The following is a 13,761-nucleotide window of genomic DNA, read 5'->3' as shown; positions in this document are numbered from 1 at the left end:
TCACACTCATATCAACACCAGAACAATGTGAGACGTAACACTTCAACATCTACACTCATATCAACACCAGGACAATGTGAGACGTAACACTTCAACATCTACACTCATATCAACACCAGGACAATGTGAGACGTAACACTTCAACATCTACACTCATATCAACACCAGGACAATGTGAGACGTAACACTTCAACATCTACACTCATATCAACACCAGGACAATGTGAGACGTAACACTTCAACATCTACACTCATATCAACACCAGGACAATGTGAGACGTAACACTTCAACATCTACACTCATATCAACACCAGGACAATGTGAGACGTAACACTTCAACATCTCCACTCATATCAACACCAGGACAATGTGAGACGTAACACTTCAACATCTACACTCATATCAACACCAGGACAATGTGAGACGTAACACTTCAACATCTACACTCATATCAACACCAGGACAATGTGAGACGTAACACTTCAACATCTACACTCATATCAACACCAGGACAATGTGAGACGTAACACTTCAACATCTACACTCATATCAACACCTGAACAATGTGAGACATAACACTTCAACATCTCCAATCTGAAACACAAGCTTTGATTAGTGCTAAAGGTTATTATGTTTTGGGATGTTCTATTCCTTTCTATTAGTTATTATGTTTGGGGATGTTCTATTCCTTTCTATTAGTTATTATGTTTGGGGATGTTCTATTCCTTTCTATTAGTTATTATGTTTGGGGATGTTCTATTCCTTTCTATTAGTTATTATGTTGGGGATGTTCTATTCCTTTCTATTAGTTATTATGTTTGGGGATGTTCTATTCCTTTCTATTAGTTATTATGTTGGGGATGTTCTATTCCTTTCTATTAGTTATTATGTTTGGGGATGTTCTATTCCTTTCTATTAGTTATTATGTTGGGGATGTTCTATTCCTTTCTATTAGTTATTATGTTTGGGGATGTTCTATTCCTTTCTATTAGTTATTATGTTTGGGATGTTCTATTCCTTTCTATTAGTTATTATGTTTGGGGATGTTCTATTCCTTTCTATTAGTTATTATGTTGGGGGATGTTCTATTCCTTTCTATTAGTTATTATGTTGGGGATGTTCTATTCCTTTCTATTAGTTATTATGTTTGGGGATGTTCTATTCCTTTCTATTAGTTATTATGTTTGGGGATGTTCTATTCCTTTCTATTAGTTATTATGTTTGGGGATGTTCTATTCCTTTCTATTAGTTATTATGTTTGGGATGTTCTATTCCTTTCTATTAGTTATTATGTTTGGGGATGTTCTATTCCTTTCTATTAGTTATTATGTTGGGGGATGTTCTATTCCTTTCTATTAGTTATTATGTTGGGGATGTTCTATTCCTTTCTATTAGTTATTATGTTGGGGGATGTTCTATTCCTTTCTATTAGTTATTATGTTGGGGGATGTTCTATTCCTTTCTATTAGTTATTGTGTTTGGGGATGTTCTATTCCTTTCTATTAGTTATGTTTGGGGATGTTCTATTCCTTTCTATTAGTTATTATGTTGGGGGATGTTCTATTCCTTTCTATTAGTTATTATGTTGGGGGATGTTCTATTCCTTTCTATTAGTTATTATGTTTGGGGATGTTCTATTCCTTTCTATTAGTTATTATGTTTGGGGATGTTCTATTCCTTTCTATTAGTTATTATGTTGGGGGATGTTCTATTCCTTTCTATTAGTTATTATGTTTGGGGATGTTCTATTCCTTTCTATTAGTTATTATGTTTGGGGATGTTCTATTCCTTTCTATTAGTTATTATGTTTGGGGTTGTTCTATTCCTTTCTATTAGTTATTATGTTTGGGGATGTTCTATTCCTTTCTATTAGTTATTATGTTTGGGGATGTTCTATTCCTTTCTATTAGTTATTATGTTTGGGGATGTTCTATTCCTTTCTATTAGTTATTATGTTTGGGGATGTTCTATTCCTTTCTATTAGTTATTATGTTGGGGATGTTATATTCCTTTCTATTAGTTATTATGTTTGGGGATGTTCTATTCCTTTCTATTAGTTATGTTTGGGGATGTTCTATTCCTTTCTATTAGTTATTATGTTGGGGGATGTTCTATTCCTTTCTATTAGTTATTATGTTGGGGGATGTTCTATTCCTTTCTATTAGTTATTATGTTTGGGGATGTTCTATTCCTTTCTATTAGTTATTATGTTTGGGGATGTTCTATTCCTTTCTATTAGTTATTATGTTGGGGGATGTTCTATTCCTTTCTATGAGTTATTATGTTTGGGGATGTTCTATTCCTTTCTATTAGTTATTATGTTGGGGGATGTTCTATTCCTTTCTATTAGTTATTATGTTGGGGATGTTCTATTCCTTTCTATTAGTTATTATGTTTGGGGATGTTCTATTCCTTTCTATTAGTTATGTTTGGGGATGTTCTATTCCTTTCTATTAGTTATTATGTTTGGGATGTTCTATTCCTTTCTATTAGTTATTATGTTTGGGGATGTTCTATTCCTTTCTATTAGTTATTATGTTGGGGGATGTTCTATTCCTTTCTATTAGTTATTATGTTGGGGATGTTCTATTCCTTTCTATTAGTTATTATGTTTGGGGATGTTCTATTCCTTTCTATTAGTTATTATGTTTGGGGATGTTCTATTCCTTTCTATTAGTTATTATGTTGGGGGATGTTCTATTCCTTTCTATTAGTTATTATGTTTGGGGATGTTCTATTCCTTTCTATTAGTTATTATGTTGGGGGATGTTCTATTCCTTTCTATTAGTTATTATGTTTGGGGATGTTCTATTCCTTTCTATTAGTTATTATGTTGGGGGATGTTCTATTCCTTTCTATTAGTTATTATGTTGGGGATTCCTTTCTATTAGTTATTATGTTTGGGGATGTTCTATTGATTTCTATTAGTTATGTTTGGGGATGTTCTATTCCTTTCTATTAGTTATTATGTTGGGGGATGTTCTATTCCTTTCTATTAGTTATTATGTTGGGGGATGTTCTATTCCTTTCTATTAGTTATTATGTTGGGGATGTTCTATTCCTTTCTATTAGTTATTATGTTGGGGGATGTTCTATTCCTTTCTATTAGTTATTATGTTTGGGGATGTTCTATTCCTTTCTATTAGTTATTATGTTGGGGATGTTCTATTCCTTTCTATTAGTTATTATGTTGGGGGATGTTCTATTCCTTTCTATTAGTTATTATGTTTGGGATGTTCTATTCCTTTCTATTAGTTATTATGTTGGGGATGTTCTATTCCTTTCTATTAGTTATTATGTTGGGGATGTTCTATTCCTTTCTATTAGTTATTATGTTGGGATGTTCTATTCCTTTCTATTAGTTATTATGTTGGGGGATGTTCTATTCCTTTCTATTAGTTATTATGTTGGGGGATGTTCTATTCCTTTCTATTAGTTATTATGTTGGGGATGTTCTATTCCTTTCTATTAGTTATTATGTTGGGATGTTCTATTCCTTTCTATTAGTTATTATGTTTGGGGATGTTCTATTCCTTTCTATTAGTTATTATGTTGGGGGATGTTCTATTCCTTTCTATTAGTTATTATGTTGGGGGATGTTCTATTCCTTTCTATTCGTTTTTAGATTATTATTTGAAATTCAGCTCAGTTGATTTACTAGTTTTATTCCGTTTCAGTTTGATAAAACATTTCTATTTCGTTGTTCTATAATTTAGTTGTAGTGTTAGGGACAGAGAGTAGCCTTCTGCATGACAGGTTAGGAGCCATTTATGTACTCTGGACCTTTAGTCTATACCAGGGCTACTCTGGACCTATAGTCTATAGCAGGGCTACTCTGGACCTATAGTCTATACCAGGGCTACTCTGGACCTATAGTCTATACCAGGGCTACTCTGGACCTATAGTCTATAGCAGGGCTACTCTGGACCTATAGTCTATACCAGGGCTACTCTGGACCTATAGTCTATACCAGGGCTACTCTGGACCTATAGTCTATACCAGGGCTACTCTGGACCTATAGTCTATAGCAGGGCTACTCTGGACCTATAGTCTATAGCAGGGCTACTCTGGACCTATAGTCTATAGCAGGGCTACTCTGGACCTATAGTCTATACCAGGGCTACTCTGGACCTATAGTCTATAGCAGGGCTACTCTGGACCTATAGCAGGGCTACTCTGGACCTATAGCAGGGCTACTCTGGACCTATAGCAGGGCTACTCTGGACCTATAGCAGGGCTACTCTGGACCTATAGCAGGGCTACTCTGGACCTATAGTCTATAGCAGGGCTACTCTGGACCTATAGCAGGGCTACTCTGGACCTATAGTCTATACCAGGGCTACTCTGGACCTATAGTCTATAGCAGGGCTACTCTGGACCTATAGCAGGGCTACTCTGGACCTATAGCAGGGCTACTCTGGATCTATAGCAGGGCTACTCTGGACCTATAGCAGGGCTATTCTGGACCTATAGTCTATAGCAGGGATACTCTGGACCTATAGTCTATAGCAGGGCTACTCTGGACCTATAGTCTATACCAGGGCTACTCTGGACCTATAGTCTATACCAGGGCTACTCAAGTACTATTTGAGAAGGTCCGGTCACACACATTTCCTAGGTGGCAAAGGACCTGGATGGATAGTCATTATACCGGAGTAGTAACAAATCCCCGCCTCGCAAACCCAAACTGTTTAAACTCTTCACACCCTTCTTGTTGCAGATACATATTTTTTTGCAGTTTTAAAGCAAATTTACTGCAATTCTACAAATGTTCCACGTCTTGTGTGTGTTCATATGGTACCAGGAGTCAAATCCTGACCGAATTCCAAAAAATAAAATATCCTTTATCCTGAAATTCTTTGTGGGTGCTGTTCAGATGAACGTGGAGGTTGGTTGGGTTTTCCCTTTGACCTCTGCTCCACACAGGCTGCCATCTCCCTTTCCAGCAATGTACTCAAAATAATCCCATACAGGGCTTTGCATTTTGTGACCGACCACCGTCAATGTTCACGCCTGTGGGTCACGCCTGGGGGTCACTCTTACACGCCGCACACGCCCTCAGATGTCTTCCAACGTTAGCTACTGAACCAGTGGTAGTGAAGCCCAGTCGTTAGCTCCTGAACCAGTGGTAGTGAAGCCCAGTCGTTAGCTCCTGAACCAGTGGTAGTGAAGCCCAGTCGTTAGCTCCTGAACCAGTGGTAGTGAAGCTCAGTCGTTAGCTCCTGAACCAGTGGTAGTGAAGCTCAGTCGTTAGCTCCTGAACCAGTGGTAGTGAAGCCCAGTCGTTAGCTCCTGAACCAGTGGTAGTGAAGCCCAGTCGTTAGCTCCTGAACCAGTGGTAGTGAAGCCCAGTCGTTAGCTCCTGAACCAGTGGTAGTGAAGCCCAGTCGTTAGCTCCTGAACCAGTGGTAGTGAAGCTCAGTCGTTAGCTACTGAACCAGTGGTAGTGAAGCTCAGTCGTTAGCTACTGAACCAGTGGTAGTGAAGCTCAGTCGTTAGCTCCTGAACCAGTGGTAGTGAAGCTCAGTCGTTAGCTCCTGAACCAGTGGTAGTGAAGCTCAGTCGTTAGCTCCTGAACCAGTGGTAGTGAAGCTCAGTCGTTAGCTCCTGAACCAGTGGTAGTGAAGCTCAGTCGTTAGCTACTGAACCAGTGGTAGTGAAGCCCAGTCGTTAGCTCCTGAACCAGTGGTAGTGAAGCCCAGTCGTTAGCTCCTGAACCAGTGGTAGTGAAGCTCAGTCGTTAGCTCCTGAACCAGTGGTAGTGAAGCCCAGTCGTTAGCTCCTGAACCAGTGGTAGTGAAGCCCAGTCGTTAGCTCCTGAACCAGTGGTAGTGAAGCCCAGTCGTTAGCTACTGAACCAGTGGTAGTGAAGCCCAGTCGTTAGCTCCTGAACCAGTGGTAGTGAAGCTCAGTCGTTAGCTCCTGAACCAGTGGTAGTGAAGCTCAGTCGTTAGCTCCTGAACCAGTGGTAGTGAAGCTCAGTCGTTAGCTCCTGAACCAGTGGTAGTGAAGCTCAGTCGTTAGCTACTGAACCAGTGGTAGTGAAGCCCAGTCGTTAGCTCCTGAACCAGTGGTAGTGAAGCTCAGTCGTTAGCTCCTGAACCAGTGGTAGTGAAGCTCAGTCGTTAGCTCCTGAACCAGTGGTAGTGAAGCTCAGTCGTTAGCTCCTGAACCAGTGGTAGTGAAGCTCAGTCGTTAGCTCCTGAACCAGTGGTAGTGAAGCTCAGTCGTTAGCTACTGAACCAGTGGTAGTGAAGCTCAGTCGTTAGCTACTGAACCAGTGGTAGTGAAGCTCAGTCGTTAGCTCCTGAACCAGTGGTAGTGAAGCCCAGTCGTTAGCTCCTGAACCAGTGGTAGTGAAGCTCAGTCGTTAGCTACTGAACCAGTGGTAGTGAAGCTCAGTCGTTAGCTCCTGAACCAGTGGTAGTGAAGCTCAGTCGTTAGCTCCTGAACCAGTGGTAGTGAAGCCCAGTCGTTAGCTCCTGAACCAGTGGTAGTGAAGCTCAGTCGTTAGCTACTGAACCAGTGGTAGTGAAGCTCAGTCGTTAGCTCCTGAACCAGTGGTAGTGAAGCCCAGTCGTTAGCTCCTGAACCAGTGGTAGTGAAGCTCAGTCGTTAGCTCCTGAACCAGTGGTAGTGAAGCTCAGTCGTTAGCTCCTGAACCAGTGGTAGTGAAGCCCAGTCGTTAGCTACTGAACCAGTGGTAGTGAAGCTCAGTCGTTAGCTCCTGAACCAGTGGTAGTGAAGCCCAGTCGTTAGCTCCTGAACCAGTGGTAGTGAAGCTCAGTCGTTAGCTACTGAACCAGTGGTAGTGAAGCCCAGTCGTTAGCTCCTGAACCAGTGGTAGTGAAGCTTATTTGAAACATTGCTATCTACTGGCAGCCTTTACCTGCCAGATTGAAAACCCCGTTTAATATTACATTACATTTACATTTTAGTCATTTAGCAGACGCATTATCTAGAGCGACTTACAGTTAGTGAGTGCATACATTTTCCATACTGGCCCCCCGTGGGAATCGAACCCACAACCCTGGCGTTGCAAGGGCCCTGCTCTACCAACTGGGCTACAGGGGACTACATCAGTGTTGCCCAAAGTGTTTTTGTTGTTGTTTTTTGCAGTCAAAAGGTAAGTTCCGGTATAGTTAAAGTTTTCCAATGTTTTTCGTAATCATCTTATTTCAGTTTACTAAATTGTTTTTTTAAATACTGCGAGATTGAGATTTACCCAGAGTCAGACAGACTCATAGATACCATTTTTATGTATCTGCGTGCAGTTCTGAGATTTTTGAAGTTACATAGAAATGTATAGAGATCGCAATGTTGTATCTCTCTCAATGGTGCTGCCCTTGCGCTCACAGGTGCCATAATCGGACAGCTCCGACGTTGCGATCTCTATGGGACAGAGAATGAGGAAGTGGATAGAATCTTGTTTCTTTTGATTCTCAGTAAAACGTACAAATGTATAAAATATTGATGACTATGTATAGCTTTTGTAAGACTATAAATGACCAACCACCCAGCATTGGAGTAGTTACAAAGTCTATTTCCTGGCTTTTGAGAGGAACTGGCTACTGTACCGGTAGACTTCCAGCAATTGCGCTAAGCTAACGATATGCTAACTTCAATAATATCCAAACTTAATGAAAGCTGAGAGAGGGAGCTGAAAGTCTTCAAAACAGACAGTCCACACCAGTGGCGCCGGAGGAGATGGCTGCCGTTTTACGGGCTCCTAACCAATTGTGCTATTTTGTGTGTTTTTCCGCGTTTTTTGTAACTCATTTTGTACATAATGTTTCTGCCACCGCATCTTATGACCGAAAAGAGCTTCTGGATATCAGAAGTCGGACGCGAAGGATTTACTGCTGATACCGGACCAGGCCCAAATCCCTGTCATTAGCATGAAGAAGAGAGGGGACGCAGGTCGGAGTGCCTTGATAACCCGCCTCTACCGTCCGTCCTATTGGCCAACGTGCAATCACTGGAGAATAAACTGGATGAGCTCCGTTCAAGACTATCCTACCAACGGGACATTAAAAACTGTAATATCTTATGTTTCACCGAGTCGTAGCTGAACGACATGGATAATATACAGTTGGCTGGGTTTTCCATGATTCGGCAAGACAGAACAGCTACGTCTGGTAAGACAAGGGGCGGCGGTCTATGTCCATTTGTAAACAGATGGAGCGCTAGGTCTAATATTAAGGAAGTCTCGAGGTTTTGCTCGCCCGAGGTAGAGTATCTCATGATAAGCTGTAGACCACACTATTTACAAAGAGAGTTTTCATCTATATCTTTTGTAGCTGTCTATTTACCACCACAAACCGATGCTGGCATTAAGACCGCACTCAACGAGCTGTATAAGACCACAAGCAAACAGGAAAACGCTCATCCAGAGGCAGCGCTCCTAGTGGCCGGGGACTTTAATGCAGGAACATTTTTTATCAGTTTGACCTAATTTCTACCAGCATGTCACATGTGCAACCAGAGAAAAACAAAACCAAACTCTAGACCACCTTTACTCCAAACACAGACACGTACAAAGCTCTCCCTCGCCCTCCATTTGGCAAATCTGACTATAATTATATCCTCCTGATTCCTGCTTATAATCAAAAACTAAAGCAGGAAGCACCAGTGACTCGCTCAATACGGAAGTGGTCAGATGACGCAGATGCTAAGCTACAGGACTGTTTTGCTAACACAGACTGGAATATGTTCCGAGATTCATCCGATGGCATTGAGGAGTACACCACATCAGTCACTGGCTTCATCAATAAGTGCATCGATGACGTCGTCCCCACAGTGACCGTACGTACTGTACATACCCCAACCAGAAGCCATGGATTACAGGCAACATCCGCACTGAGCTAAAGGGTAGAGCTGCCACTTTCAAGGAGTGGGACTCTAACCCGGACGCTTATAAGAAATCCCGCTATGCCCTCCGACGAACCATCAAACAGGCAAAGAGTCAATACAGGACTAAGATTGAATCCTACTACACCGGCTCTGACGCTCGTCGGATGTGGCAGGGCTTGAAAACTATTACAGACTACAAAGGGAAACCCAGCTGCGAGCTGCCCAGTCACATTAGCCTACCAGATTAGCTAAATGACTTCTATGCGCGCTTCGAGGCAAGCAACACTGAAGCATGCATGAGAGCACCAGCTGTTCCGGACGTCTCTCCCCCTCCTACGTCTCTCCCTCTCCATCTCATACGTCTCTCCCCCTCCTAAGTCTCTCACTCTCCTCACCCCCTCCTAAGTCTCTCACTCTCCTCACCCCCTCCTACGTCTCTCCCTCTCCATTCTCCCCCTCCTACATCTCTCCCCCTCCCTTTTTCCTCCGTCCTCCCTTCCCATTAGAGGGGGACGTGGGAATCTAAGGACGCGCTGTCCGCTCTAATACACATTGTCACCATGCTGTGATGGGACGCACCACGGGGGGAGGAAACAATCAGACCGCTCTCTAATTTGCTAGTCGGACCAAAGTGGAGCTGTCAGAATCCCCCAGATTAACCCTCTCTCTCCCTCTTAAGACACACAGAAGTACAATGCTACACTAGATGGGGTAGGGGTTAGTGTGTACCTGTTAAGTGCTCCAGGTAGGATCTGTAGAGTGTACACTAGATGGGGTAGGGGTTAGTGTGTACCTGTTAAGTGCTCCAGGTAGTGTCGGTACAGAGTACACTGGATGGGCGTGACTCTGACAGACACAACGTACTCATGTTTAGGAGGCAGGAACTTGGTCAGGGCAGAGTAGTCTCTTCTCTGTAGAGAGAGCAGAGAAAGAGAGAGAGCAGAGAGAGAGAGAGACAGAGACACAGAGAGAGCGAGAGACAGAGACACAGAGAGAGAGAGAGAGACAGAAAGAGGGAGGAGAGAGAGAGAGAGAGAGAGAGGGAGGTAAACAGTAGTGTCTTCTCTGTGAAGGGAGGGACACAGTTAAAGAGCGACAATTAAAAAAACTATTTATCTAGTTGCATCGCTATCAGTCAGAAACATTTATTCTAGTGTCAAAATGGTCTACAAAGTGTAGGACAATTTGGTCAAAGTCAGTCTCGTCCAAAACTGAGATTTGCGTGGTAAAGTGGTATCCATGAGTTCATCTGATAAAGGGCCTCATCGGCAAAATCCCAAAGAATCCCTTAAAGTAAATTTCCTGCAATTCTAAACATTTTGTCATGTTAATAATATGATATCGGAGTGAGTGACTTATAAAATCCATGGGGGCCCCTGGAGGTCAGGGCCCCTGGAGGTCAGGGCCCCTGGAGGTCAGGGCCCCTGGAGGTCAGGGCCCCTGGAGGTCAGGGCCCCTGGGCACATGCGTGCCCGGTCTGTATTCGGCCATGATCACTACAAGTTTGGACAACTGGCTAGACGAATTTACCAATCTAAAAATTGTTAGCTGACATCGCTGATTGAGTGACTCACATAAGAGAGAAACTGCTGATGCACAAACACATTTTGAAAATTTCACCTTGTATGTTCTGTTCTAACTCTCAACAATAAGTTGAGAACCTGACTGAGTTCCTAAAAAAACTAACAAAAGGGGGGGGGGGGGGGGGGGGGGGTCCGTTTTTGGAAATGGATCCGCGGGCCTATAAAAGGGAGGCTGTGGGCTGCCAGTTATCCACAGTGTTACCTGTCCACAGTGTTACCTGTCCACAGTGTTACCTGTCCACAGTGTTACCTGCACACATCCATTGAGCATCTCGTAGAGGATGTGAGCCCTCTTCTTCATGATGCGTACATCCTGGTCTGTGGAGTCCGCTGCCTGTCCGTTCTGGATGGGGTTGACGAAACGGTTCCTAAACTCCTTCACGGACCCCAGCAGGTTCTCCTTGATGAAGTTCACCATGCAGTGGTCTGGACAGGGCAAACACACATTGGTACACTTCCAAAATACAGTGGTATCATAAGTATTCACCCCGCTTGGATTTCTTCACATTTTGTTTTGTTACAAAGTGAGATTAAAATTGATTTAATTGTTTAAAAAAATTGTCGACCATCTACACAAAAAACTATAATTTTTGAAAATTGTATGAGAAAATAAACAGTAATATACTATATGATTAGATAAGTACTCACCCCGTGAGTCAATACATGTTAGAAACACCGTCTTTGGTAAGTCTCTAAGAGCTTTTCCACACCTGTATTAGCCCATTATTCTGTTTATAATTCTTCAGGCTCTGTCAAGGCTAGACTGACATGTTCAAGCAGATTTAAAGGTGCAATATGCAGAAATCGCTCCGCCATTTCCTGGTCGCTAAAATTCCAATAGTTACCCTAATTTCATTTGTAGAATTGTATTTTCACTTTGACATCATTATTGTGTAGATCAATGACAAAAAAATATATATATTAAATCAATTTTAATCCCTTTAACAGAACAAAATGTGAAAGAATCCAAGCGGTGTGAAAACGTATGATACTACAGAAACAGGAGATAGACTAGTGTCCTGTACATCAAGCTGTCTCACTACAGAAACAGGAGATAGACTAGTGTCCTGTCCAGGGGGTGTACTGTACATCAAGCTGTCTCACTACAGAAACAGGAGATAGACTAGTGTCCTGTCCAGGGGGTGTCCTGTACATCAAGCTGTCTCACTACAGAAACAGGAGATAGACTAGTGTCCTGTCCAGGGGGTGTACTGGTACATCAAGCTGTCTCACTACAGAAACAGGAGATAGACTAGTGTCCTGTCCAGGGGGTGTCCTGTACATCAAGCTGCCTCACTACAGAAACAGGAGATAGACTAGTGTCCTGTCCAGGGGGTGTACTGGTACATCAAGCTGTCTCACTACAGAAACAGGAGATAGACTAGTGTCCTGTCCAGGGGGTGTCCTGTACATCAAGCTGTCTCACTACAGAAACAGGAGATAGACTAGTGTCCTGTCCAGGGGGTGTCCTGTACATCCAGCTGTCTCACTACAGAAACAGGAGATAGACTAGTGTCCTGTCCAGGGGGTGTCCTGTACATCAAGCTGTCTCACTACAGAAACAGGAGATAGACTAGTGTCCTGTCCAGGGGGTGTCCTGTACATCCAGCTGTCTCACTACAGAAACAGGAGATAGACTAGTGTCCTGTCCAGGGGGTGTACTGGTACATCAAGCTGTCTCACTACAGAAACATGAGATAGACTAGTGTCCTGTCCAGGGGGTGTCCTGTACATCAAGCTGTCTCACTACAGAAACAGGAGATAGACTAGTGTCCTGTCCAGGGGGTGTCCTGTACATCAAGCTGTCTCACTACAGAAACAGGAGATAGACTAGTGTCCTGTCCAGGGGGTGTCCTGTACATCAAGCTGCCTCACTACAGGAGATAGACTAGTGTCCTGTCCAGGGGGTGTCCTGTACATCCAGCTGTCTCACTACAGAAACAGGAGATAGACTAGTGTCCTGTCCAGGGGGTGTACTGTACATCAAGCTGTCTCACTACAGAAACAGGAGATAGACTAGTGTCCTGTCCAGGGGGTGTACTGTACATCAAGCTGTCTCACTACAGAAACAGGAGATAGACTAGTGTCCTGTCCAGGGGGTGTCCTGTACATCAAGCTGTCTCACTACAGAAACAGGAGATAGACTAGTGTCCTGTCCAGGGGGTGTCCTGTACATCAAGCTGCCTCACTACAGAAACAGGAGATAGACTAGTGTCCTGTCCAGGGGGTGTACTGTACATCAAGCTGTCTCACTACAGAAACAGGAGATAGACTAGTGTCCTGTCCAGGGGGTGTACTGTACATCAAGCTGTCTCACTACAGAAACAGGAGATAGACTAGTGTCCTGTCCAGGGGGTGTCCTGTACATCAAGCTGTCTCACTACAGAAACAGGAGATAGACTAGTGTCCTGTCCAGGGGGTGTACTGTACATCAAGCTGTCTCACTACAGAAACAGGAGATAGACTAGTGTCCTGTCCAGGGGGTGTCCTGTACATCAAGCTGTCTCACTACAGAAACAGGAGATAGACTAGTGTCCTGTCCAGGGGGTGTCCTGTACATCCAGCTGTCTCACTACAGAAACAGGAGATAGACTAGTGTCCTGTCCAGGGGGTGTCCTGTACATCAAGCTGTCTCACTACAGAAACAGGAGATAGACTAGTGTCCTGTCCAGGGGGTGTCCTGTACATCCAGCTGTCTCACTACAGAAACAGGAGATAGACTAGTGTCCTGTCCAGGGGGTGTACTGTACATCAAGCTGTCTCACTACAGAAACAGGAGATAGACTAGTGTCCTGTCCAGGGGGTGTACTGTACATCAAGCTGTCTCACTACAGAAACAGGAGATAGACTAGTGTCCTGTCCAGGGGGTGTCCTGTACATCAAGCTGTCTCACTACAGAAACAGGAGATAGACTAGTGTCCTGTCCAGGGGGTGTCCTGTACATCCAGCTGTCTCACTACAGAAACAGGAGATAGACTAGTGTCCTGTCCAGGGGGGTGTCCTGTACATCAAGCTGTCTCACTACAGAAACAGGAGATAGACTCCTGCCCTATGGGCCGTTCTGGCTAGCTAACACTAACATACACTGACTCCTGCCCTATGGGCCGTTCTGGCTAGCTAACACTGTAACATACACTCTGACTCCTGCCCTATGGGCCGTTCTGGCTAGCTAACACTAACATACACTGACTCCTGCCCTATGGGCCGATCTGGCTAGCTAACACTGTAACATACACTCTGACTCCTGCCCTATGGGCCGTTCTGGCTAGCTAACACTAACATACACTGACTCCTGCCCTATGGGCCGTTCTGGCTAGCTAACAC

At 43.6% G+C, this 13,761-nt stretch overlaps 1 protein-coding gene across 1 annotated transcript in view; it reads right to left on the bottom strand.

Moving 5' to 3' along the window:
• The window catches only part of LOC311107454 (transcriptional regulator ATRX-like), a gene marked incomplete at its 3' end in the record, with an annotated part of 73,828 nt that overhangs the window by 21,248 nt on the left and 38,819 nt on the right, over window positions 1-13,761 (bottom strand). Inside the window, exons 19-20 of the mRNA XM_084149950.1 lie at window positions 10,688-10,863; window positions 9,648-9,765 (exon numbers count right to left, since the gene is read on the bottom strand). Of these exons, the coding sequence (XP_084006076.1) occupies window positions 9,648-9,765; window positions 10,688-10,863 (294 nt within the window). The remainder of the gene's footprint in view (window positions 1-9,647; window positions 9,766-10,687; window positions 10,864-13,761) is intronic.

This window comes from Coregonus lavaretus (assembly GCF_964263955.1).
Source record: "Coregonus lavaretus genome assembly, chromosome: 32".
In the NCBI taxonomy this organism is placed as follows: domain Eukaryota; kingdom Metazoa; phylum Chordata; class Actinopteri; order Salmoniformes; family Salmonidae; genus Coregonus; species Coregonus lavaretus.
Note: the sequence above shows the minus strand (reverse complement) of the source record. Positions and strands in the feature narration are given on the sequence as shown.